At 45.8% G+C, this 23,870-nt stretch overlaps 1 protein-coding gene across 1 annotated transcript in view; it reads left to right on the top strand.

The window, feature by feature from the left end:
* Positions 1–23,870, top strand: part of LOC121284744 (mucin-5AC-like) — a gene marked incomplete at its 3' end in the record, with an annotated part of 56,322 nt that overhangs the window by 10,612 nt on the left and 21,840 nt on the right. Inside the window, exons 2-4 of the mRNA XM_041200295.1 lie at positions 5,037–5,100; positions 9,528–9,754; positions 20,994–21,102. Of these exons, the coding sequence (XP_041056229.1) occupies positions 5,037–5,100; positions 9,528–9,754; positions 20,994–21,102 (400 nt within the window). The remainder of the gene's footprint in view (positions 1–5,036; positions 5,101–9,527; positions 9,755–20,993; positions 21,103–23,870) is intronic.

The raw sequence follows: 23,870 nt of genomic DNA, 5'->3' as shown, positions 1-23,870 counted from the left end.
ATGCTTGCGGACAGACTGAAGGTGTTCTGCAAAGCGGTCACCCAGTCTGCGTTTGGTCTCTCCAATGTAGAGGAAACCACATTGGGAGCAACGAATGCTGTAGACTAAATTGAGGGAAGTGCAAGTGAAATGCTGCTTCACTTGAAAGGAGTGTTTGGGCCCTTGGACGGTGAGGAGGGGGGAAGTAAAGGGGCAGGTGTTGCATCTTCTGCAGTTGCATGGGAAGGTGCCGTGGGAGGGGATTGAGGTGTAGGGGGTGATGGAGGAGTCGACCAGGGTGTCCCAGAGGGAATGTACTGTCTAGGATTATGACTATGAGGGAAGGATAGGGAGAGGGAATAGGATCACCGCCACAGTTAGGGAGCTTATGTCAGAGGAAGAAGGTATTGGTTTTGTTCTTCCCAACGTCGGATAGAAGAATATTGCGGCTCATCCAAGACCAGATATTCAGTGGGTCAAAAAGTTGCATCTCGTCGATTTACAGCGGGTAATGAGGGTTAAAAACAAAAAAACTGCGGATGCTGGAAATCCAAAACAAAAACAGAATTACCTGGAAAAACTCAGCAGGTCTGGCAGCATCGGCGGAGAAGAAAAGAGTTGACGTTTCGAGTCCTCATGACCCTTCGACAGATGAGGGTGTTTGGCCTGCCACATCTGTGCCAGTGCTAGCCCTTCAACTGCAGTTACCTACTCAACCTCCAGCCGGGCTGCCCCTTCCACCTATCCGTTTCTGACCCCACTTCTCAAACGTTTATCCAGTTCCTTTCAAAATGATGTAATTGTAAAACATGCCCATGAATCACTAGGCAGACGTTAATGCAGGCAGTGATCCACATTCCAGACAAAATAAGTGGAGGCAAGTCAGTATTACTCGGTAAACGAGAAACCTAGCTGAAACATGCAGAGAGCACTGGGGATGTTCTGGGGTGGGGGAAGGTGGGAGTCTCTCATTCTATCAGGCTGTGTGTGTGTGTGTGTTCCTTTTTGAAATATTACAGCATGTTGTAACAGGCTATAACAATCATGTCAATACCTTTAAGTTGTGCTTTAAAGGGGTAGCTTCATCAGCATTTTTTGTTTGCCAGACACGAATTTCTGTGGAGAAAAATGAAAATGGGCACGAGTTTAACTCATTCAAAACCCGCCCGCTCACCCAAAGTTAAAATCAGTCCTTATGACAACTGTTGACGCAGCTGGGCACGAGAAGGCTGAATTTCCTGGCTGCTGCTTCAGGGGAGAACAGATACCAGTGAAAAGAAATGCTCTTTCGTGGGAAATGATGTAATGTTGCATTTAATTCACAGCTGCGTTTCTTTTATTCATGGGGTCGAGGTAGGAATTTAACCCTTGCAGCCCATCCTCCGCGGCTGTGTGAGTGAAGTGAGACGATCAGAGAAGAAGCAGCTCTGCCGCTGTTTCGCAACAAACATCGCTGTGAGTATTCCCGACGTGTCTCCTCTGAACCTGCTGCTGTAAGACCTCTGACTAGTCAGGCCACGGCACCAGTATTATAACTAGCCCGTGTGATTTACTCTCTGGTCACCCTTTCTGAGCTCTTAAGCAGCTCTCAGCTAGGGCGATGCATGAGCGCTGCATAAGAGTTTTTAGGATGAAGGAAAGGGCAGCAGGTGCAAGAAGGCTGTCCCTTCTGATCGACTTCAATCACACTTTCCCATCTCCGCGCCACACTCCTTAATCCTTCCCCTCTCCAGAAATATATCCAATTACTCTTTGCATTTATTTATAACCTCTGTTTCAATGTCCTTCCCTGGTAACTTATTCCCCAGGTCAAATTACCCTGTGGGTAATATGTTCTGCCTGTTTTCCCTCCTTAGTCTAATCCTCTAACTTTTAACTTGTGTTCTCATGTTTAGTGAGCTACACACCAGCATTAACTGTGACATTTACTTTAGCATCTGCTAGACTTCAATTTAGTCACCTTGAAGCCTGCACATATTTTTGTTCCTTCAGCAGACTGAAGACTTCCCTGTGCTACTTATTAATACAAAGTGAAAATAGCAAAGATGCCAAACAAAAGCTCTGAATTGTGGCTATACAAATAGTTGTTTGGTGGTACACGGCTTGAGTATTTCTGGAAAAAGAGACGTGTCTAAGCTTTTCGCCTTGCACTCATCAGGACACTCACAAGAATACCAATATAAGGGGAAAACAACAATTCATACTGTATGTGAAGAGAGTATTGGGTGGTTGGCGAGAGGCGTTGCCATGGAGAATGCACCAATGATGGTGACTGACAGTTATCTGCCAAGCATTGTTTGAAATTTAAACCAGGCAACTTGACCCTAATTGGTCAAGGCATTGCCCTGAGGAATGAGTCGGCGAATGGCTGACTCTTATTTTTCTGCAATACTCAAAATTGTGGTTATCTTCCGTTTACAGCTTTTTGGGACAGAAGAACAAACTTGCTTTATATGGTGCTGCATCTGACCTCAGGATGTCCCCTGGCAATTTGCAGCTAATCAATTACGTTGAAGTCAAATCACTGTTGTTATGTACACCAATTAAACCACTATTAAATAATTTACTTATCTATCAAATGCCATGATTCACCTCTTTACGCTGATTCCTTTACCTTGCCATTCCTTTCCTGTTTGTAACTATTCCTGCCAGGAGAGCTCATGTTACGCTATGCTGCACTTGTCTTGTCTTGCACATCTCCGCACATCCACTGTAACCCATCTACAACCACTCTGTGATGTCCATCATCTAACTAAGCCTAGGTCGACTCCTCTCTCTGCTGCACTCCAACTTGCCTTTTTTTTTGCAAAAATATACTTTATTCATAAAATATCTTCAACCACATTCCAAACCATTTCAAAATCACCATCACAAAAGTACAATCAGGTTCAACTTTTACAACAAGAATCACAAGGTGTATCAGTACAAACAATGAATATTACAATCATTTGCAGACAGTCATTGTGAGCTGTACAGCCCGAGGGGATTTAAACAGTTCCCAGTCCCTCGGTGCACTGTGACAGAAAGGTCTTAGACAGCGACCCTTCCCCATTGGGCCTTTGCGACAGCTGCCCCAAGCTTTAGTGCATCCCTCAGCACGTAGTCCTGGACCTTGGAATGTACCAGTCTGCAACACTCGGTCGGGGACAACTCTTTGCGCTGGAAGACCAACAAGTTTCGGGCAGACCAAAGAGCGTCTTTCACCGAGTTGATGATCCTCCAGCTGCAGTTGATGTTTGTCTCGGTGTGTGTCCCTGGGAACAGCCCGTAGAGCACAGAGTCCTGTGTCACAGAACTGCTCAGGATGAACCTCGACAAAAACCACTGCATCTCTCTCCAGACCTTCTTTACAAAGGCACAATCCACAAGGAGGTGAACAACGGTCTCTTCCCCACCACAGCCACCTCGAGGGCAACGTGCCTAGGGTTTCACATGAACAGTACCCTGAATAACGTCAGAGCACCATCAGGAAAATTGACATTCAGCCCCTTCAGTTCCAGCAATCGGATTTCACTTTTCGACTTCTGGACTCCACTTTGCCCTCTCGAAGAGATCTCTGGAGCTTTTTAGCTCTGATCAAATGGCTGAAATACTCTGACACTCTCTTTTCTGGATGTCACTTTTTAGAGATGTTTGCCCAATTTCAAAGCATCTCTTCATCTGCCTTGTGATCTGTCTATGCAGACATCTTAGCTTCCACATTTCAAATGCCTCGGTGAATTTTATACTTTAGTTTATCTTAAGCTGATTTCATATTGTGGTTAAATCTCATTCGGATTCTGAGAGGCTGGATCCTCTGAGTGAATGATCTAAGTGCTTAATCTGATCCTTTCATTTGGATAAAAGAACAGGATGTAGCAGCAATATCTCTGGGCAACCAGTCTCCTGAGCTGAAATTAAAATAGTGGGAATATACTAAGAGCCGTAGGTTCGCTGAGATACTGAGGTACGGGTCTAACAACACCTTCATAAACGGGGCGTGGTCAACCAGTAGCATTAGGTGGGAGTTCAGGGAATAAGAAAAGAGATAGCAATTTGTATCAGAAAGTGACATATTATCCAGTGCTTTTAATGTGGAAGGACATTAACCGAGAATCAATGCCGAGTCACGTGAGGAGGTGTTGGGAGACGGCCTGAAAGGTTGGTCAAAAAGTTGGGAATTTAAGGAGTGCCTTAAAGTAGGGGAGGTGAGCAGAGAGATGGAAAGATTTAGAGAGAGACAGTTCTAGGGTTTAGGGGCTAGAGGGATGAATGCATCGCCATCAATGGTGGGACAAAGGATTGGTTGATACACAAAAAAACAGAATTGAAGGAACGACGAATTCTCGAAGGTTTGCAGGGCCGGAGCAGGCAACAGAGATAGGGGGCCAAGTCCGTGAAAGGATTTGAACACGGGGTTGAAAAAACTATAAGACTATCTCTTCTACTTGACGCTGTTCGTTAATGCCCTGGAACTGCTGGGAGTTACTTTGGTGAAAGGGTGAAAACAGGCACTCTCTAGGTGCTGTGCTAATCAGGCTTACTGGGTTTGAAAGCCTAGTTTCACCTGGTAATTTTCATTCTAATTGCTGATTACCGAAATTTGAACTTGTCTGGAGATTTGAATTGGCAGGTTTAACATTCAAATGCTGATTCAAAGCAATTTTCATGGAACATTATGTGTGGCTTCCTCGCACCCAGTTCCACTGAATGTGCGAGTGCTCTGACTGGGTACACAGCAGCATGTTTCAGGATGTTTCAGGGGCTGAGGAAGAGAGAGAGAGAGAGAGAGTGGGTGGGTTCTTGATTATGGTCCGGGAGGTCCTGGTGGAGGAGGTCCAGAGAAGGAGGGATGCCTTGTGCCCACAGCTGGTGCTGTTGTGCCCGGCCTCATGCCCTCCCCCCCTTCCTCCTGCAAGCCAAGTGCAACCCCTGGCAAGATGTCCATGACCAAGCACCCCCTTTCCCCAGGCAACTCCTGTGCTGCCCCTAATACAATGGAATAGCTCAGCTTGCACCCTTTTTGGGTGAAGTCTTAGAGAGTTTCTGGAATAAGTGTTAATATCTTGTTGGTGAAGTGTTGACCACGTCTCGGAGAAAGTCCCCTGCTGTGTTTCAAAGGTTCTCTTCAAATACCCAACAGTAAGTGAACAGTAAAAGGTGACCAAGCCTTTAAGCCGTGCGTGAAATCCCCCTAAGGACTTCTTTACTCCTGTTCAGCTGGTCGCTATTAGCAGAGGGTGTAAGGTCAACCACCAGCCATCAAGATAGCATGCAGCCCCATTAATGACAATTTGATTGTCAATCAGCTCCTTAAAGATCCTCTGGGCCTAGTCCACCCTTCAACTCCCTTAGCAAGATGGTGCCTGTGCTAAACATGGGCTAAACATGGGCATTATATCTCAAGACCCCATCTTGCCCAACTCAGCAGCTCTTTAATGCCTAAAGGATCCGTAGAATATCACTCACCTGGTGTTGTGAAACTTGGCCTGTTGACATTATGGAACTTATTGTTGCATATTGGTTGCCATGTGTGCAGTTTGAAAGTTGTGTAGCGTCACGTTGATTCCCGATATTTACTGTGTCATAGAAACTCAAAGGCCATAATACACTACTGATAACTTGAAGTAGCCACTTTCAAACTTTTCTGGGTAAATACTGATACAGTCCTAGCGATCCCCAACAAATAGTGATCGCTCTGGTGTCGAACACATATAGTGCTCATAAGTAACATTAGTAGAGGGTTCAAAGTGGGTCTTCAAGGTCTATAAAATGTCACAAGACTGGCTTTTCTGCTCCTCATTGAGGTCTGGGGTGTAAAGTTGAAGGTTGAAGATTGAAGTTTTATTATTCTCTGCTGTTTCTTACAGTGACTGGCTCTCTTCTAGCTATCAAAATCCACTCAATTTCAGCTGCACACTCCTGACACAGAGTTCCATGGGGTGGATAAAATGGCTTCTGCCTCGATCTTTAACTCACTAAGGCTACATGATTCACATGACTATGGCAAGCCACAGTGTACAACATGTAACTGTGCACAAAGGCGTTTCTCCCAACACTTCTGTGGCTCCCCAAGACCATCTAAAAATATTGGCAAAATACTGCAGATGCTGGAAATCTGGAACAAAAACAAAAAATGCTGGAAAAACTCAGCAGGACTGACAGCATCTGTGGAGAGAGAGCAAGAGACAGAGACAACGTTTCGAGTCATAGGGACTGGGAACATTGTCTCTGTCTCTGTCTCTCTCTCCACAGATGCTGTCAGAGCTGCTGAGTTTTTCCAGCATTTTTTTTTTTGTTTCTGTCTAAAAAATGTTGATCCATCACTGGAAAAGCCCTGCAAACCTGGGAAATTCATAGCCCACCCTGAGACCTTTTCTCTGGGGTCTTCAGAATCTGGCTTACAAGACCACACTATGCACCGCTTTCAACTAAGTCAAATTTCCAAAACACACGATCTGGAAATTTACCTTCCCACGCCCGCCCAACTCTGCCTGCACATTATACTAACAATGTACACCCGTTAAAAAGCAACCTTTTAATAGCAGTATTGAATTAAAGGTCATGGCTTTGCTCCCAATATATTACAATGTCTTTACTGCATGTGAATGCCTTTGGCTGCAGTGAATATGTCCCAGGACACCAGGGGATGAATCATTACTGCAAGTGTAGGATTAAAATCCCAAACTTTCACTATTTCAGTCTAACACCCTGAGAACTTCCTGGCAGTCCCAAATGCCATACCATTTTAATTATTGATCTAATGGAATAATTATGGAATCAATAAAAGTAATGAATGATAAAAGGACACATTGGTCTCCTATTCTAACTTCCTGTTGATGGGAGGCCTGGTTTCTGTCTGAGAGCAATGTTGCTGCTGCCTCTGTCTTTGAAAATCCCAGGGAATGCCTGAAGAGGATTTCTTCTCCTACAGGGAGCGCTCAACACGGTAACAACGCTGGAGTCGGAGCAAACATTTAAGGAGAGGCAGAGGCCTCCAGCTTCACCCTGCTGCCAGCAAACCCAGCCCCCTTGCATAGGCTAGTGGCGCGTTCTTTGGCAAACCACAAGACCTACAAACCACAAGAAAACCAAATATCCATCGGTGCTCACTTAGCTCAGGCAGTGTGCGACTGAATCGTACAGGCCAGAAGATCCTGCGCTCCACTGCCGATCTTTACTGGGCTAGCGCAATTCAAATAAGGTGCCAAACAGGGACCTACAATTCGTCTCTGTAATCTTTCCAAGGTCTCTCTCATAACCCCACCTCTGTAACCCCCTCCAGACCTATAAGAACTTAAAGAAATAGGACCACACATCCCCTCGACCATGCTCCACCCATTCAGTACAATCATGCTGGATCTTCTGCCTCAGCTCCACTTTTCTGCCCACTCCCTGCATCCCTTACCGTCCAGGAATCACAAGTCTGTTGATCCCAGCCTTGAATATATTCAACAGTGGAGCACCCAAAACCCTCTGGAGTAAATAATTCCAAACATTCGCAGACCTCTGAGTGAAAACAAATTCTGCTCATTTCGGTCCAAAATGATTGAGCCCTTATATCCTGAGACTGTGACCCCTGTGTGTCTGATTCCCCAAGCCAGCAAAACAAACTCTCAGTGTCCACCCCATCAAACGCCTTCAGAATCGCATATGTTTCACCGAGATCACCTCTCACTCTTCTTAGGTCCAGGGAATATTGACTCAGCTTCTCATCACAGGCCAATTCTCTCATCCCGGGATCAAATCTAGCGAACCTTCGCAGCACTGCCTCCAAGGCAAGTATATTCCTCCCAATTAAGGCCCGCCCAGCGTGACACCCAACGGGAAGCGCTATGCGCTCCCTGTGCTGGGGGGGGTGGGGTATTCCCCAACTGTCAGAGTTGCTCTTTCACACATGCACATGATGGGGCGTACATCTCCCTGAGGCTAAGTGCTGCCTCAGGGAGTTCGCTGAAACTCTGTGAAAGTCTAAAAATAGACAAATTTTTTAAATCGTGAACACGTCCCCCTCCTGTGAAAATGTCACACGAGGTGGGACCCGTTAGTGAAGAGCACAAACACTTTATTAAAAGGTTTCAAAACTGCGATCAAACCTCATCCCGCCACTGGACGAGGTTTGTAAAAAAAAAAACACCCACCCGCTTGCCCGTTGGGCCTGTGCGTTGACCTGAAGTTCGCATGGGCCCCCCTCAAAATCCTGGGCGATTGGAGAGTTAAGGGCCTTCACGAGGCCTTTAATCAATGGCGGGTGAGCGTCCCGCTGGTGAGCGCACCCACTGACCCAAGTATCGCGATGCTGCACGCACTGACATCAGGACACTCGCCCGACATTTTAAGCGCTGGGGTGCGGACTCCACCCCCCGCACACCAGCCAGAAGATTCAGCCCCTGGTCTCTTGAGTGCCCCTGATTTTAATCGCTCCACCATTGGCCGCTCTGCTTTCAGCTGCCAAGACCCTACGCTCTGAAATGCCCTTCCTAAACCACTCGACCTCTTTACTTCTCTATCCTCCTTTAAGGCGTCGATTAAAACCTACTTCTTGAACCTGATGAAGCACCTTGGGACATTTTTGCTGTGTTAAAGGTGCTATAAGAATGTGTTGTTGTTGTTTGATTTGCCTAGTCTTCCCTGGTGGTAAACGTCCCACACAGATGTCCGGCAAAGACAGGGTCAGGTCCAGCTCGGATTGAATCACTAGCCAACAGGAGGCAGAAAAAGAGAAGGAAACTGTCTAAAGAAAGCCACAGCCAGACACAGTCAGTCACTATTTGTTCCCAGCTACTCAGAGGGCCGATTCACTATATACCTACAGCTCGACGATAAGTTCCTTCTTCAAGCGTATTGTTTTCAGATCACATACCGTTTGTCTCTCCACGTCTCTCTAAAGTAAGTTTTGGCCCTTGCAGCTAGGCTTGGTGCCTGGTGTGTTGAGAACTATAGCTTAACAAGACCAAGTCTGAAATTCAGCAGTGTGTGTGAGATGTGCGAGGAACCAGGTGTTAGATCCTGAAATTAGAAAGTTTAAAAATCTACATTAAATAATAACGTGAGGAGGGCTGGTATCTCGGAGCTTTCAATGGACTTTGTTTTTTGTTTTGTGTGTGTGGTAGGGTTAATGTAATATAAACGAGCGTACATCAGGAAAAGCCAAGGGCCAGACCCCACGTACACAATTCGCTCAGCTCTGCTGATGAGAATTACATTTAATTGTGCACCCTGAATACACAGCACCTTCTCCTTAGAGAGAGAGAGACAACATGCAAGCCTGTATCAAATAACAGTTGATGACAATGTTTCGTTTTGTACAAGAAAACAAATGTGGGACTTCAGCCAAGCCGCATCTCATAACCTGTGTTAAATCAATATGATTTGTAGCTAGGATGTGAGGTTTGCATAGTTATCACTACAGCAACAGACTGCACAAGCGTGTGGAACAGATTCAACAGCAAGCTGAATTATCCAACCTTGTCCACGCTTCTGTAGCCTCCGGACACAATTTGCTCAAACAAACTCCCCCTTTAATTGGCTTTTCAGCTCCCCGCTAATGAATCCTAATTTGCCTAAAGCCCTGCTCGCCGCGGCCTGAGACCTGTTCCACCCCGCCAGCCCGTCAGCCGGCCCCCTTCACGCCCACGCGTCCAATTCGACCTCCTCATCCTGGCCAGCATTCCCCTTCGTGGTTCAGCACAACCCTGCCACCATCTTGTCATTGCTCGGAGTTTGTGCCTCACTGTGAAGCTCTTTGGGATGGCATCGGCGCCAATATAAACACCAAAGGGTCGCTCAGTTGGCTGTAAGCTCGACAATGGGATCCACAAATGGGGGGACTGATACTGACCAGTGTGGTCGTGGGACTGACGGACTTGGGCTATCCTCAGGCAGGCGACAGAGTCAGTTGCTCCTCGTGTTTCAGTGTCAATATCAGCAGCCAGTTTATTGGTGCTAATCCAATGCAGAATAACAGAGACTCCAGAAGGCCCACAGGCTTGATCTCCAGTCTACCACTACCTTTAGCATCCCTGATTAGGAAGTGATAAATCAGCCATGCTCCCTATCCTTTGGGGGGAATGACCCTGTTCCTCAGGCACCTCTTGCTCTTGGGGGCAACGAGAGGAAACTTGCCTGAGGTGTCTCTCCTCGCCCTCATCCAGTGACTGCTGCCGGGATTCGCACCCCTGCCAACTTTTGCTGTTTACCGGCCGACACTGTGCCGTGTATATTCACACCAGAGTGAGTGAGGGACCTGGGAACAGCGGGTGGAACTCTCGCTTCTGTGAAATAGCGACATTCTGCCCCAGTGAGGTGGCATAAGCAGTGCCAACTGCCCATTGTCCTCATTCATCATGTCACGGCGTAGAATTACATAATGTCAATGAAAGGGCATTTCAACTCACCGCCCACAACCAACAAGGGGAAAGAGCAGGAAGGAGTGTAGTCTGAGTAACACCACTAAGCATACCATTATTTCCATTTATGATATTTAAATTTATTGGATAGGAGCGAAGGTGAACGCTGTGTCTCCTTATTTAATAAAGCCTGCTGGATCGTAGCTCCTCATGTTTCCTGACAGGATACACACACCCCGTGTAAGATTCAGTCATGACTTTCAAAAGGGTATTGGATAAGCACCTGTAGAGAAGATGGAGCGGGAATGGGTAAACTGCACTTACAGGGAGCTAGCACAGGTTTGAAGGCTGAGCGGCCTCCTTCTGTGCTGTAACCAAACTATCCGATAAAGCATTGTAATAACCATAAGATGAAAGCAAAAAAACTGCTGATGCTGGAAATCCAAACCAAAAATAAAAATACCTGGAAAAACTCAGCAGGTCTGACAGCATCTGCGGAGAGGGACACAGTTAACGTTTCGAGTCCAAGTGACTCTTCAGCAGAACTAAGTAAAAATAGAAGAGAGGTGAAATATAAGCTGGTTTAAGGGGGGGGTGGGACAGGTAGAGCTGGATAGAGGGCCAATGATAGGTGGAGATAACCAAAAGATGTCACAGACAAAAGGACAAAGAGGTGTTGAAGGTGGTGATATTATCTAAGGAATGTGCTAATTAAGGGTAGAAAGCAGGACGAGCAAGGTACAGATAGCCCTAGTGGGGGTGGGGTGGGGTGAAGGAATCGAAATAGGCTAAAAGGTAGAGATAAAACAATGGATGGAAATACATTTAAAAATAATGGAAATAGGTGGGAAAAGAAAAATCTATATAAATTATTGGAAAAAAGGAGGGGGGGTGGAATCGGAAAGAGTGTGGGGATGGAGGAGAGAGTTCATGATCTAACATTGTTGAACTCAATATTCAGTCTGGAAGGCTGTAAAGTGCCTAGTTGGAAGATGAGGTGTTGTTCCTCCAGTTTGCGTTGAGCTTCACTGGAACAATGCAACAAGCCAAGGACGGACATGTGGGCAAGAGAGCAGGGTGGAGTGTTAAAATGGCAAGCGACAGGGAGGTCTGGGTCATGCTTGCGGACAGACCGAAGGTGTTCTGCAAAGTGGTCACCCAGTATGCGTTTGGTCTCTCCAGTGTAGAAGAAACCGCATTGGGAGCAACGAATGCAGTAGACTAAATTGAGAGAAGCGCTGCTTCACTTGAAAGGAGTGTTTGGGCCCTTGGACGGTGAGGAGAGGGTAAGTAAAGGGACAGGTGTTGCACCTTCAGTGGTTGCATGGTAAGGTGCTATGGGAGGGGGGTGAGGTGTAGGGGGTGATAGAGGAGTGGACCAGGGTGTCCTGGAGGGAACGATCCCTACGGAATGCCACTGGGGGGGGCGGTGAAGGGAAGATGTGTTTGGTGGTGGCATCATGCTGGAGTTGGTGGAAATGGCGGAGGATGTTCCTTTGAATGCGGAGGTTGATGGGGTGAAAAGTGAGGACAAGGGGGACCCTATCATGGTTCTGGGAGGGAGAGGAAGGTGTGAGGGCCTTATATAACCATCTTCAACACCTCTTTGTCCTTTTGTCTGTGACATCTTTTGGTTATCTCCACCTATCACTGGCCCTCTATCCAGCTCTACCTGTCCCACACCCCCTTAAACCAGATTATATTTCACCTCTTTTCTATTTTTACTTAGTTCTGTTGAAGAATCATACGGACTCGAAACGTTAACTGTGTTCCTTTCCGCAGAGGCTGTCAGACCTGCTGAGTTTTTCCAGGTATTTTTATTTTTGTTTTGTAATAACCATTTCCCGGAAAGGCTGGTGCTTAATTGGACTCATTAATGAACAATGGCAGTTCTGAGTCACTATAACCATGACTACAAAGTAAAGCTTCAGTGTTTTCTTTTGGAAAAGATAGGCAGAGCTTAATAAATGGTTATCACAGGAACACAGGACTTAGCAGCAGGAGTAAGGCTATTCAGCCCTTCGAGCCTGCTCCGCCATTCAATAAGATCGTGGCTGACCTGGTTGTGGTCTCAGCTCTACTTTCCAACTCTTCACACCCACCCACCCCTCCCCATAACCCTTGACTCCCTTGCCTAACAAGAATCTGTATAACTCAGCTGTGAATAAATTTAAAGACCCATCCTGCGCTACTTTATGGGCAAGAGAATGCCACACACCAATGACCCTTGAGGATAAAAAATATTCTCCTCATCTCTGTCTTAAAAGGGAGGCCTCTTACTTACACATTATGTCTCCTAATTTTAGTCTCCCCTTCAAGAGGCAACATCCTCCAGGTATCTACACTATCAAACCCCCTCAGAATCTTATGTGTTTCGATCAGATCATCTCTCATTCTTCTAAACTCCAATATCCATCCTACTGGGCCTGGGTTGATTGATAGGAAGCAAGCTGTTGTAAATACAGTGCATTTTTTATTTGAACATGTGAAAGTTAATCTCTCTACATGAAGGAGATTTATCATTCAACTGTGAAAGGAACACACATTTATCTAAACCCTTATCAAGTCTCTTTGGAATGGTTCAAGTCATTTCACACGCATTAATTTTAATAGAGTGGTTGATGATTGACAGTGCAATGTCAATGTCAATTGACAATGTCACATTGTCTATTGGAGTTGACATCAGTCATGCAGTACAATATTGATAACACAGGATTGAGGAATTAAGGTTACGGTTAGGGATTAGGGTTAGGGATTTGGCTCGGAGTTGGGCTTAGGTTTATGGTTCTGGTCAAGATCAGAAATTGGGGTTAGGGTTAACATTTGTGGTTGGTCATAGGGGTGATCCACCCACCTACCAGAGATGATGGGAATGCAGCCTCAGAATTTTGGACGGGTGAGGGTATAGGGTTAGGGTTAAGATTAGGGGTTGGGTTTAGGGTTAGTGTTACAGTAGTGAGGTTAGGATGATAGTTAAGGATATTGCTTAGGGTTTGGGATTCTGTTGAGGGCAATGTGTTGGTGCTTGGGTTAGAAACTGCCATTGGCGACACATCATTAATAATATAAACAAGCCAATGGTATTAATGAGGTTGTCAAACAGAAGCTACCATTGACTATACTGTCACCAGTTGAAACATCCAAAGTTTTGCAGCCAATAAATTTGCTTTGGAAACGTTGATTCATTGTAGGATCAAACGTGGCAGCCATTTTGCACACAGGATATTCCTAGAAACAAAAGGTGACAGGTCATTAACTTGCTTCTTCTGGTGATGGTTGAGAGAAGAATCTTTACCCAAGAAAATTTCCTGCCTTCAGATGGTGTCTTGGGACTTTCAACCTACACCTGAAGCAGCAGAGGGGTAGGATGGGCCTTGGTTTAATGTCTCATCCGCAGGATGGCACATTCAATATAAAATTTGCCCCAGTACTGAGTTAGAGCATCGACATGGGTTATCAGCTTAAATCCTGGACTGATGGCATTCTGAAAAATGTAATGGTCATCTCTTCTGTCTTTTGTGGATATGTTGAGGAGGATGCTCTGCTTGTCGTCACCAAGGGAGTTGACTCTCTTCCTGTTGGTGTAGCTGAGTGGGTGATCTGTGGTGACCTTTGGTGCAATGTGGGTACCTTCATTGCTTCCTGGACTTTGAGTGAACCAGCAATCCCATCTCCTCAAAGCTTGTGAGTGGGACATGCTCTGCTGTAAAGGACAGCAATGAGTAGATGAATCCATCCCTGTATTTTGTTTTTATTCATTCATGTGATGAGAGTGTTACTGGCTAGACCAGCATTCATTGATTGCCCTTGAGAACTGAGTACTTACTAGGCTGTTTCAGAGGGCACTGAAGAGTCAAACTCATTGCTGTGGGTCTGGAGTCACATGTAGGCCAGACCAGGTAAGGGTGGCAGGTTTCCTTCCCTGAAGGGTATTAGTGAATCAGGTGGGTTTTTATGACAATTGACATCATTAGGCTTTTATTCCACATTTTTATTGGATTCAGATTTCACTATCTGCTGTGGTGGGATTTGAACCCAGGTCCCCAGAGGATTACCCTGGATCTCTGGATCACTACCACAGTGACAATACCACTACACCACCTTCCACCCCTATTGCTAATGTTATAGAGTTTCCCCCAATGCCTGCCGGCATATTCTATTGGGGGAACAGTACCTACCGAGCTTTATTCTCCATGAATCGTGTCTGAATTGCCTTAACTACACCACCACCCCCCCACCCCCCCTCACCCCCACTCACGCCCCCCCTCGCCCGGTACCCCCCCACCCCCGGCCTCCTATGCTGCTCCCTTGATCCTTCGTGATAGTAAAATTCACATTTATATTCCCATAAAGAATGTTGTACCTGGTCCACCCTGGCTGATGTTGGTGGGGATGGGGTTGGGTTGGGTTGGGTGGGTGGGCACGAGGAAGTCGACAGCCCTTCCGGCAGGCTGGCGCTGTGATCTACAATCGGAAGAAAGTGCAGGCCTTTGTAGAGGTAACTGCAACAAATGGGCGCACATTCCGAGCTGTCGAGGTCAGTGTATCAACTGATCAGGCTCCCAAGCCCCTCGCTTACACTCCAGCCCGCTGACCCTGTCAGCTGCTCTACCTAACCTGCCCAGTGTGCACCAACAATGTAGCCCCCTGGAACCTTACCGCTGCTACATCACCGACAGATACAAGCAAGGCCAGGGGGGGCGGTGTTAATAGTATTTCAATTGTGTTTAATTATATGCAGACAGAGGGTATTAATTGAGGCTTTACTTGAGCACACATACAGAAACATTTAGTGAAACTCCTGAGTTGGAAGCGCACAGTCGGGAAAATCTCCAACTTGGGAGGAAGTGCCGTGCATGTTCGGATTTTCATTCCAGGGGTGGGGGTTGGGGGGTGGTCAGGTGTCGATGAGAGTCAGGTTTCTCCCCCCCCCCACCCCACAGAAAGATTTTGGAGGCATCCACAAGGGGCAGCTGGGTGCCGAGTGGGAGCGGTGGTGGGGGGGGTGTGGGGGGGAGGTTTAAAAGGCCCACCTCAGTGCTCTGGGGCTTTGTCCAGCTGTAAAGAAAAAACAACAGGACCAAAAACAGCCCCCTAGTGCTCACCCTCAGCCCCACACACTCCCTGTGCCCCATCAATGCCAACTCATGTTGTTTCATGCCCCCTACCCACTCCGATGCCCTATCTGCCAACCTATGCTGCCCCACCGACACCCTACGCCCCTTATGGGGCATTCCAACTTACTGCAACTCATGCCAACCCATGCCCACCCCCACCCTTTGCCCTTATACCTTCCATGCCAACCCTCTCAGTATCCACCATAGGGCAAAGGTCAGGAGACCATTTTGAGATTAAACAAAATAATATTGTAAAAAGAGAAAATACTGGAACAAACTCCACAGGTCTGACCGCATCAGTGGAGAGGAAAACAGAGTTGACATTTCGAGTCTATAGAAGGGTCATACAGCCTCGAAACGTTAACTTTGGTTTTCTCTCTCCACAGATGCTATCAGACCTGTTGAGTTTTTCCAACATGTTCTGTTTTTCTTTCACATTTCCAACATCTGCACTATTTTGCTTTTATATTAAAATAAAACTCTAGGTGTCCATTGCAGATTTTGTCTTTAAAAAAATGCTTGTAATGATAAAAGCCCATTCAATACATTTAAATTCCTTCAATAACTTAATCCTTTATGAAAACAAACATTTTATTCAAGTGCTTAACCCCTTATGAAAACACGTTTGTACTCATAGCCCCATATCAAAGACTTAAAGTTGTCAATCAAACTGTCGACTTGCAACCCCCTACCCCCCATGCAGTGATAATGATAGGTTGTGGAATCAGTCAGGCAGCACTAATCCGATAATGATAACCCGCAGGCATCTCCCAGGGTGGAAGAGTCAATTACTAGGGGAAATAGATTTGAGGTGAGAGGAGAAAACTATAGAGGAGATGTGTGGGGCAAATTTTTTACACAGAGGGTAGTGAGTGTCTGGAATTTGCTGCCAGAGGAGGTGGTGGAAGCAGGTATGATAGTGATGTTTAAGAGGCAGCTTGACAAATACATGAATAGGATGGGAATAGCGGGATACGGACCCCGAAAGTACAAAATGTTTTAATTGATAGGCAATATGATCGGTGCAGGCTTGGAGGGCCGAAGGGCCTGTTCCTGTGCTGTACTTTTCTTTGTTCTTTGTTCTTTATACGTCCGCGGACAGTTAGTGAAATTGCAAGCGCTGATTTTTTTTCAACTACAGAATGTTTTCTTTCAAAAAATATAAAGGGTTTAGGGATTTAAACGCCTTGACATCTTTACAGTTCCACTGAGTTCATTTTACGCACATTCATGTCCAATTTTAACGATCCCAGAGGGCAAGTGGCTTCTCCTAAAGGGCACTTCACTTCTTCTAAAGGGGTACCTGGGCCTTTCCAAAAGGTTGCCCTACCTCTCCAAATAACTCAGGCAGCTTTAGGCCTTTTGCCCAAATGTCTAAAGCCCACATGTCGTGTTTTGGACATCCCACCACCAAAAACTGGATCTGTTTGAAGGCAGATACATTTTCACACGTGCAGCTGCCTCCATGAACTACAGACGTGCAAAGTATAACCTGCCTCTGTTAATTTCCCTCCCCCCACCCCCCCCGCCCCCACCCCAGGTGAAAGTGGCTGGTTCTGGGACATCCTGGAATCATTTTGACGAAGTCGGAAATCCCTTCTGTCCCCATGAAAATCTGGGTCAATGTGTGATTGGGTTAGGAGGTATACGCTAGCAAAGTTCCACTCCGTGAATAAAAATAAGCCTGAGTAAAGATTGGCTGTAGTATCCCCCTTCACCACCATGCACCACAGGATCTCAGGATGGCAGAAGAGGAAAGATCGCTACTGAATATCAGAATATCAGAAGATATTGAATATCAGAAGAGGAAAGATCGCTATTGAATATCAGCAAGAAAAGGCAACAAGGTTGGATTGACCATATTCTAAGGCTGAATGAGATGATTGAAGGAAGGCTAGAGGGATGTAGACCAAGAGGGAGAAATATTTACAAATATTTATTCTTTCATGGGACATGGGTGTCACTGGCAAGGCCAATATTTGTTGCCAATCCCTAACTGCCCTGGAACTGAGTGGCCTTACTCAGCCATCTCAAAGGGCAATTAGGAGTCAACCACATTGCTGTGGGTCTGGTGTCACATGTAGGCCAGACCAGGTGAGGACAGCAGATTTCCTTCCCCAAAGGGGATTAGTCAGCCAGATGGGTTTTTATGATAATTGACATGGCTAGCTTTATATTCCAGATTTATTAACTGAATTTAAATTCCACCAGCTGCTGTGGTGGGATTTGAACCTGTGTCCCCAGAGCATTAGCATGGGCCTCTGGATTACTAGTCTCAGGACATTATCACTGCGCCACCATCTCCCTATACACGATGACGATAGGCAACATGAAATTGAAAATGGGAGGCTGCTACGAACAGCTAAGTAGAAAGTGTAAGACAGTGAGGTGGCAGAGCAATGAGCAGGAGGACCCGGAAATGGGCAGTTCACTACTGAAAAAAAACTCCTCTTTTACCCAACTGGGTTGCAACAATGGTGGTGGATCACTGGGAGGACCACAGAGAACGAGGGGACATTTTCAAAATGTGGAATCGACTGGAAAGATGCTTTCTCTGGCCTGGATAAAGTGCCCATGCCCTTTATACACCACTGATGTGCTGACAATGGTCAGGAAATTTACCCCCACCCTCCCAACTCTCAGCCACTATGAGACTATGGCAGGGACCACAGCTTAACCTGATTCTGTCCTGTCCAGGCTTCCATACTCCCCTTGTACCAGAGCTCACTGGAGTGGAAGCCTGGCAGAAGGATTTTGTCCCTCCCTTATCCGGGGCTGCTGTTACAGTCAGGCTGATTGTATTACCGCTGCTATGTGGTGTATGAGAGGAAACTGTGAGTCTTGGGAACAATATGAGTACAGATAAGTGAGGCTCGCTAAGGCCCTAGCAGCCCCTCCCTCACTATCCGCAGGGTGAGTGTTGATATTGGCCTGTGTAGCTCAGTCACACACTGGGCAGTACATTCACAGTCAGTACAATTAGAGGCAGCAAGGCTGGTCCGAGACTGCATCTGTGGAAGAAACACAGGAGCTGTATTTCACTTTCCAAACTGTTATGTAAACAACCCATCACTTTAAATACTGCCCTATCTACTCTGTGCAGTTAATCTTTTACATGTTTAGAAAGCAAGAGTAGCTAAGACATACAGAAATGTGACACAGAAGCAACAACGAAAGCTAATGATCCTCCCGTTACTTCCTGTTTTTACTGCTAAAGCAGTTACAGTGCTTGGAAATCTTTTGGGACTTCTCCATAATGCACGACACATTGGAATGTTTCCACTTAGATCACACTAAACAATAGTTTATGGGCTTTATTCCAGTGTGCTTCCTGAGATACTGGCTGAAAGAGTGCGGCTAACTTAGTAAAATGCGACATTGATGCTGAGTAAGGAAAGCCCCCAGTTCAAGCCTTGGATAAGTCTTTTCTTAATGGATTTCATTCAAGATAATGAGTGGAGAGGTATTGGGGATGTGGGGGGGGTGGGGGAGATGATGGTGGGGTGGGTGGTGGCGGTAGGGGTTGCTGAGAGGGTGGTTGGATGAACAGTGTAACAGGTCTGGGTGGGGGGCTCGGGTGAACAGTGTAACAGGTCTGGGTGGGGGGCTCGAGTGAACAGTGTAACAGGTCTGGGTGGGGGGCTCGGGTGAACAGTGTAACAGGTCTGGGTGGGGGGCTCAGGTGAACACTGTAACAGGTCTGGGTGGGGGGCTCGAGTGAACAGTGTAACAGATCTGGGTGAGGGGCTCGAGTGAACAGTGTAACAGATCTGGGTGAGGGGCTCGAGTGAACAGTGTAACAGGTCTGGGTGGGGGGCTCGAGTGAACAGTGTACCAGGTGTGGATGTTCTTGGAAAAAAATCAGCCAGTGTTTTCTGCTCTTGCTCATGACCCAGTCACTCTCGGAGGAATAGATACATGTATGGACAGCAGATAAAGACAAGGGAGAACTTGTGTTCATGTGGTGCCTCTCACACCTTCAGCGCAATCTAAAGCCATTTACAGCCAATAATGTGCTGTCATAACTTAGGGAATCTTGGCAGCCAATTTGCGCACAGCAAGATGCCAGAAACAGCAGTGAGATAAATTACTGGATAATTTGTTTTGTGATTTTGTTGAGGGATAAATATTGCCTAGTTTAATATGAGAACTTCCACTACTCTTCTTTGTATAGTGCAATATGGGATCTTTTATGCCCACGTGAGTTGGGAGATGGGGCCTCGGTTTAACATCTCATTCAAAAGATGGCACCTCCAATATTGCAGCATTCGTGCATTATATCACTGGAGTGTCACCCTGGATTACGTGCTCAAGTCCTTGGTGTGGGGCTTGGTCAAAGAGATAGGTTTTGAGGAATATCTTAAAGGACGAGGGTGAGGCAGAGAGGTGGAGAGGTTAAGGGAGGGAATTCCAAAGCTTAGGACTTTGGCAGCTGAAGACACAGCAGCCAGTGGTGAAGCTAGATTTGGAGATATCTCTGTGCAGATATCTCCGAGGGTTGTGGGGCTGGAGAGGTTACAGAGATAGGGGGAGGGGCAAGGACATGATTTGAGAACAAGTCTGAGAAGTATAAAATTGAGGTCCTGCCGGACTGGCAGCCAGTGTAGGTCACCCAGCACAATGACATGAGCTTCTTGTAATTTAAGTTGGAGGTATAGTTAATAGTCCATCCATTATGTTGACTACAGTGAGAACAAAAAGGACACAAAATGCACTTTACATAGCAGCAGAATCGAAAGTTTCTGAACGAGACCTGGAAGATTGAGGGTTAATTTTCGAGAAGATAGAGTCTGGTTTCCCAGGGAACTAATTTCTCACCTAGTTCCCCGTGTTAAAATTTAAAATCTACTGTAATTCTATCTTTGAAGTAAAAAAGAATTGGCTTGGACGGATACTGATATAAAATAAAATATTAAAATAGTCACAAGTTACAATTTGCTCTTGATTTCTGCACCATTGGAAGATGATACAAAGTAAGCATTAATACAAAAGTAAGGTACCGCAGATACTGGAAATCTGAAACAAGAACAGAAAATGCTGGAAATGCTCAGCAGGTCTGGCAGCATCTGTGGAGAGAGAGAAACAGAATTAACCTTTCAGGTTGATGGCCTTTCATCAGAATGTAAGTGTTATGTTTAGGGTTAGACTCCACTTGTTCGGTGGACATCAGTGGAGAGTGTGATTGTGGTGGTACAACCCTTCCCCACCCACCTCCCAACGACCCACCCTCCCCCGCAACCATCACCCATGATTGAAGGGGCTGCTGACTCTCACGGTCAGCAGCTCACACACGCACAGAGAAAATAGATACTTGGCAAAGTTGGCGACTGGTGCCTATAGGACTGTACTCCATTGAGGCATCCATGCTTTCAAGAGGTCAAAGGGAAAGCTTTGGTGCAAGCAATCAATGCCTTGTTAATAGATGCACATTATTTAAGGCAGGTGAATATGGCCTGTTTGTATTCACACTGATCTCTGGCATTTTGAGTCTGTGTATCATGTACCAACTATGACCCCAATCAAAACTTTTTGTTTGGATTAAAAAGTAAAGTTATTTGATTCCGGGCAGACGCGGTTTTATTTTTAACTCGTCCTCAGAATGTGGGCAATGCTTGCAAGGCCCCCGTTATTACCACGCCAGTGGTCCTGAGAAACCACAGAAAGTCCTGTGCTCCTGGGTACTGGGTTCTGTGACTTCACAGGATGGGAGCGTTGTGTAGGAGGGGCACTCAGCTGCTTACACTGTATTTCATTTCATTTCTCTTCCTGGTCATGTCTGCAGTTTAGCTACGCTACTTATCAACTTGCAGAATATTAAAATGATAATTGGTACAGACATAAAACCAATTAACTTTCTATCCCCTAATGGAATGAAATGTAAATTTTAAGAATTTTGTTGGGACCTTGCACATTATTCCTCCTCATTTAGAAATGAAGGAGGTGATAGTTTGGTTTAATTCCACAGTAAATCTAATGGAATGAGCACAAGTGATTTATTTTTGGCTCTATAGTCCAGTGTTGCTAACATAAATAAACAATGCACCCGACACAATAGCTGGTGGAAAGTATTGTAAAAACACAGCATTTAATGCAATGTATGTCTTCAGCATAATCCTGGCTATTCTGTGGGAAGAAAGAAGCAAGACTTGCATTTATATAGCGCTTTTCACAACGTCAAGGTGTCCCAAAATGCCTTACAGCCCAATGAAGTACTTTTGAAGTGTAATCACTGTTTAAATTTAAGAAATATGGCAACCAATTTATACACAGCAAGCTACAAGAAACAACAATGTGATAATGACCGGTCTTAGTGATGTTGGTTGAGGGATAAATATTGGCCAAGGTCCCAAGGAGAAATCCCCCCCATTCCCCTTTGCTCTTCTTCAAAATATCACTCTGAGATCTTTCACGTCCACCTGCCAAGGCAGTCGGGGCTTTGGTTTTATATCTCATCTGAAAGATGGCACCTCTGACAGTGCAGCACTCCCTCAGTACTGCACTGAAGTGTCAGCCTAGATTTTCCTGCTCAGGTCTCTGGATGAAAGTTAAACCCATCGCCCATTGAGTCACAGCTGACATGGTGAGGCAATTTTCACCCGGTTGTCCCAATTACATCAGGTTTCCCACTCTTTGAAAAAAGATATGAAAGTGCCATGATCTACAGGGCTACCAACTAAGAGCTGGAACGTGATTATGCTGGATAGCTTTTCTTTCAGCTGGCACAGCATGATGGGTCAAATGGCCTCCTTCTGTGCCTTAAAGTTTCTGTTTCTATGGCTGAGCATCCAATGATTCACCATTGTGGCTGTTTCTACTTTGATCATTTGCCTATGGCAGTAACTTTGCAGCCGACAGAAACTGGCAATGTCAACTGTGCTCTTCAACAAGTCATTTAAGAAGCCTTTAAGCCCATGGAGACATCTCATTCTTAAGAGTGACAGACATCAAAAAGGTTCATGTGACTGAGGCTGGTCTATTCAAGGCAGCGAGCTGAGCTGAGTGGAGGTAGTTTGAAACAGAGGCCTCTCCTTCGCCCATTGAAAATCTAATTGGGTCTAAGCTGCAAGGAAAATGAGGATCGCAAGTGCTGTTAGGTCCTGGGATTTCACTTTTTTTTTTGAAAAATATATTTTATTCATAAAATATCTGGAAGAACATTAAAAAACATTTCAAAATCACCATCACAAAAGTCCAATCAGATTCAACTTTTACACATGGATCACGAGGTGCATCAATACAATCAATGAATATTACAGTCATTTCAATATGGTCAATGCAGACAATCAGACAATAGGATTGGAGTTATCAACATACATCATGTTGCACTCTGAGGCGCTTCAATACATTTATAATACAATTAGTATTCACTGCATACATTCATTGTGAGCTGTACAGCCTGAGGGGCTCTACACAGTTCCCAGTCCCCCAGTGCACTGTGGCAGAAAGGTCTTAGACAGTGACCCTTCCCCATTGTGCCTTTGTGGCGGCTGCCCCAAGCTTTAGTGCGTCCCTCAGCACGTAGTCCTGGACCTTGGAATGTACCAGTCTGCAACACTCGGTCGGGGACAACTCTTTGCGCTGGAAGACCAACAAGTTTCAGGCAGACCAAAGAGCGTCTTTCACCGAGTTGATGATCCTCCAGCTGCAGCTGATGTTTGTCTCGGTGTGTGTCCCTGGGAACAGCCCGTAGAGCACAGAGTCCTGTGTCACAGAACTGCTCGGGATGAACCTCGACAGAAACCACTGCATCTCTCTCCAGACCTTCTTTGCGAAGGCACAATCCACAAGGAGGTGAACAACGGTCTCTTCCCCACCACAGCCACCTTGAGGGCAACGTGCCTAGGGTTTCACATGAACAGTACCCTGAATAACGTCAGAGCACCATCAAGAAAATTGACATTCAGCCCCTTCAGTTCCAGCAATCGCATTTCAACCTCTGGAAAGAAACATAGATATTAGGGTAATCTATTATCACCCACATACTTTTGGCAGCATGGTTTCATTGCAAACCTGGTCATCTCTGACATCAACTGCTGGTGCCAACTAGTTCAATGCAGCGCTCTTGGACAGATATAGTTAACTTAAGCAGAAACTGAAGCTTCACTCGCAGCGACTTGCTTAGAAGTTACAGCAACATGCATATGAATTAATTAATTAGATTCCATGATCCTCACGCTCTCTTTATTTGATAATGGGCCAAGTGAACTAGACTCACTGGGGTTCTACCTGTTGGTAACGCAGTGAAAATGAATTATTTTGTGCGCTTAAGATGCTGTGTAATAATACAAGGTTGTTAGCACTGGGCAAGTGTGAGATTTATGACTGGAAAGAGTGAAGAGGACAGCAAACCCATTGAAACAAATGGAGCAGTCTTTACTCTTAAGAGCAACATTCATCAAATAAAAACAGTGACATGGCTGGTGGTCTGTTTAAAGCAGGATCTGGT

Source organism: Carcharodon carcharias, chromosome 12, assembly GCF_017639515.1.
Source record: "Carcharodon carcharias isolate sCarCar2 chromosome 12, sCarCar2.pri, whole genome shotgun sequence".
Lineage (NCBI taxonomy): Eukaryota > Metazoa > Chordata > Chondrichthyes > Lamniformes > Lamnidae > Carcharodon > Carcharodon carcharias.
This window is presented reverse-complemented; position numbering and strand designations above follow the sequence as displayed.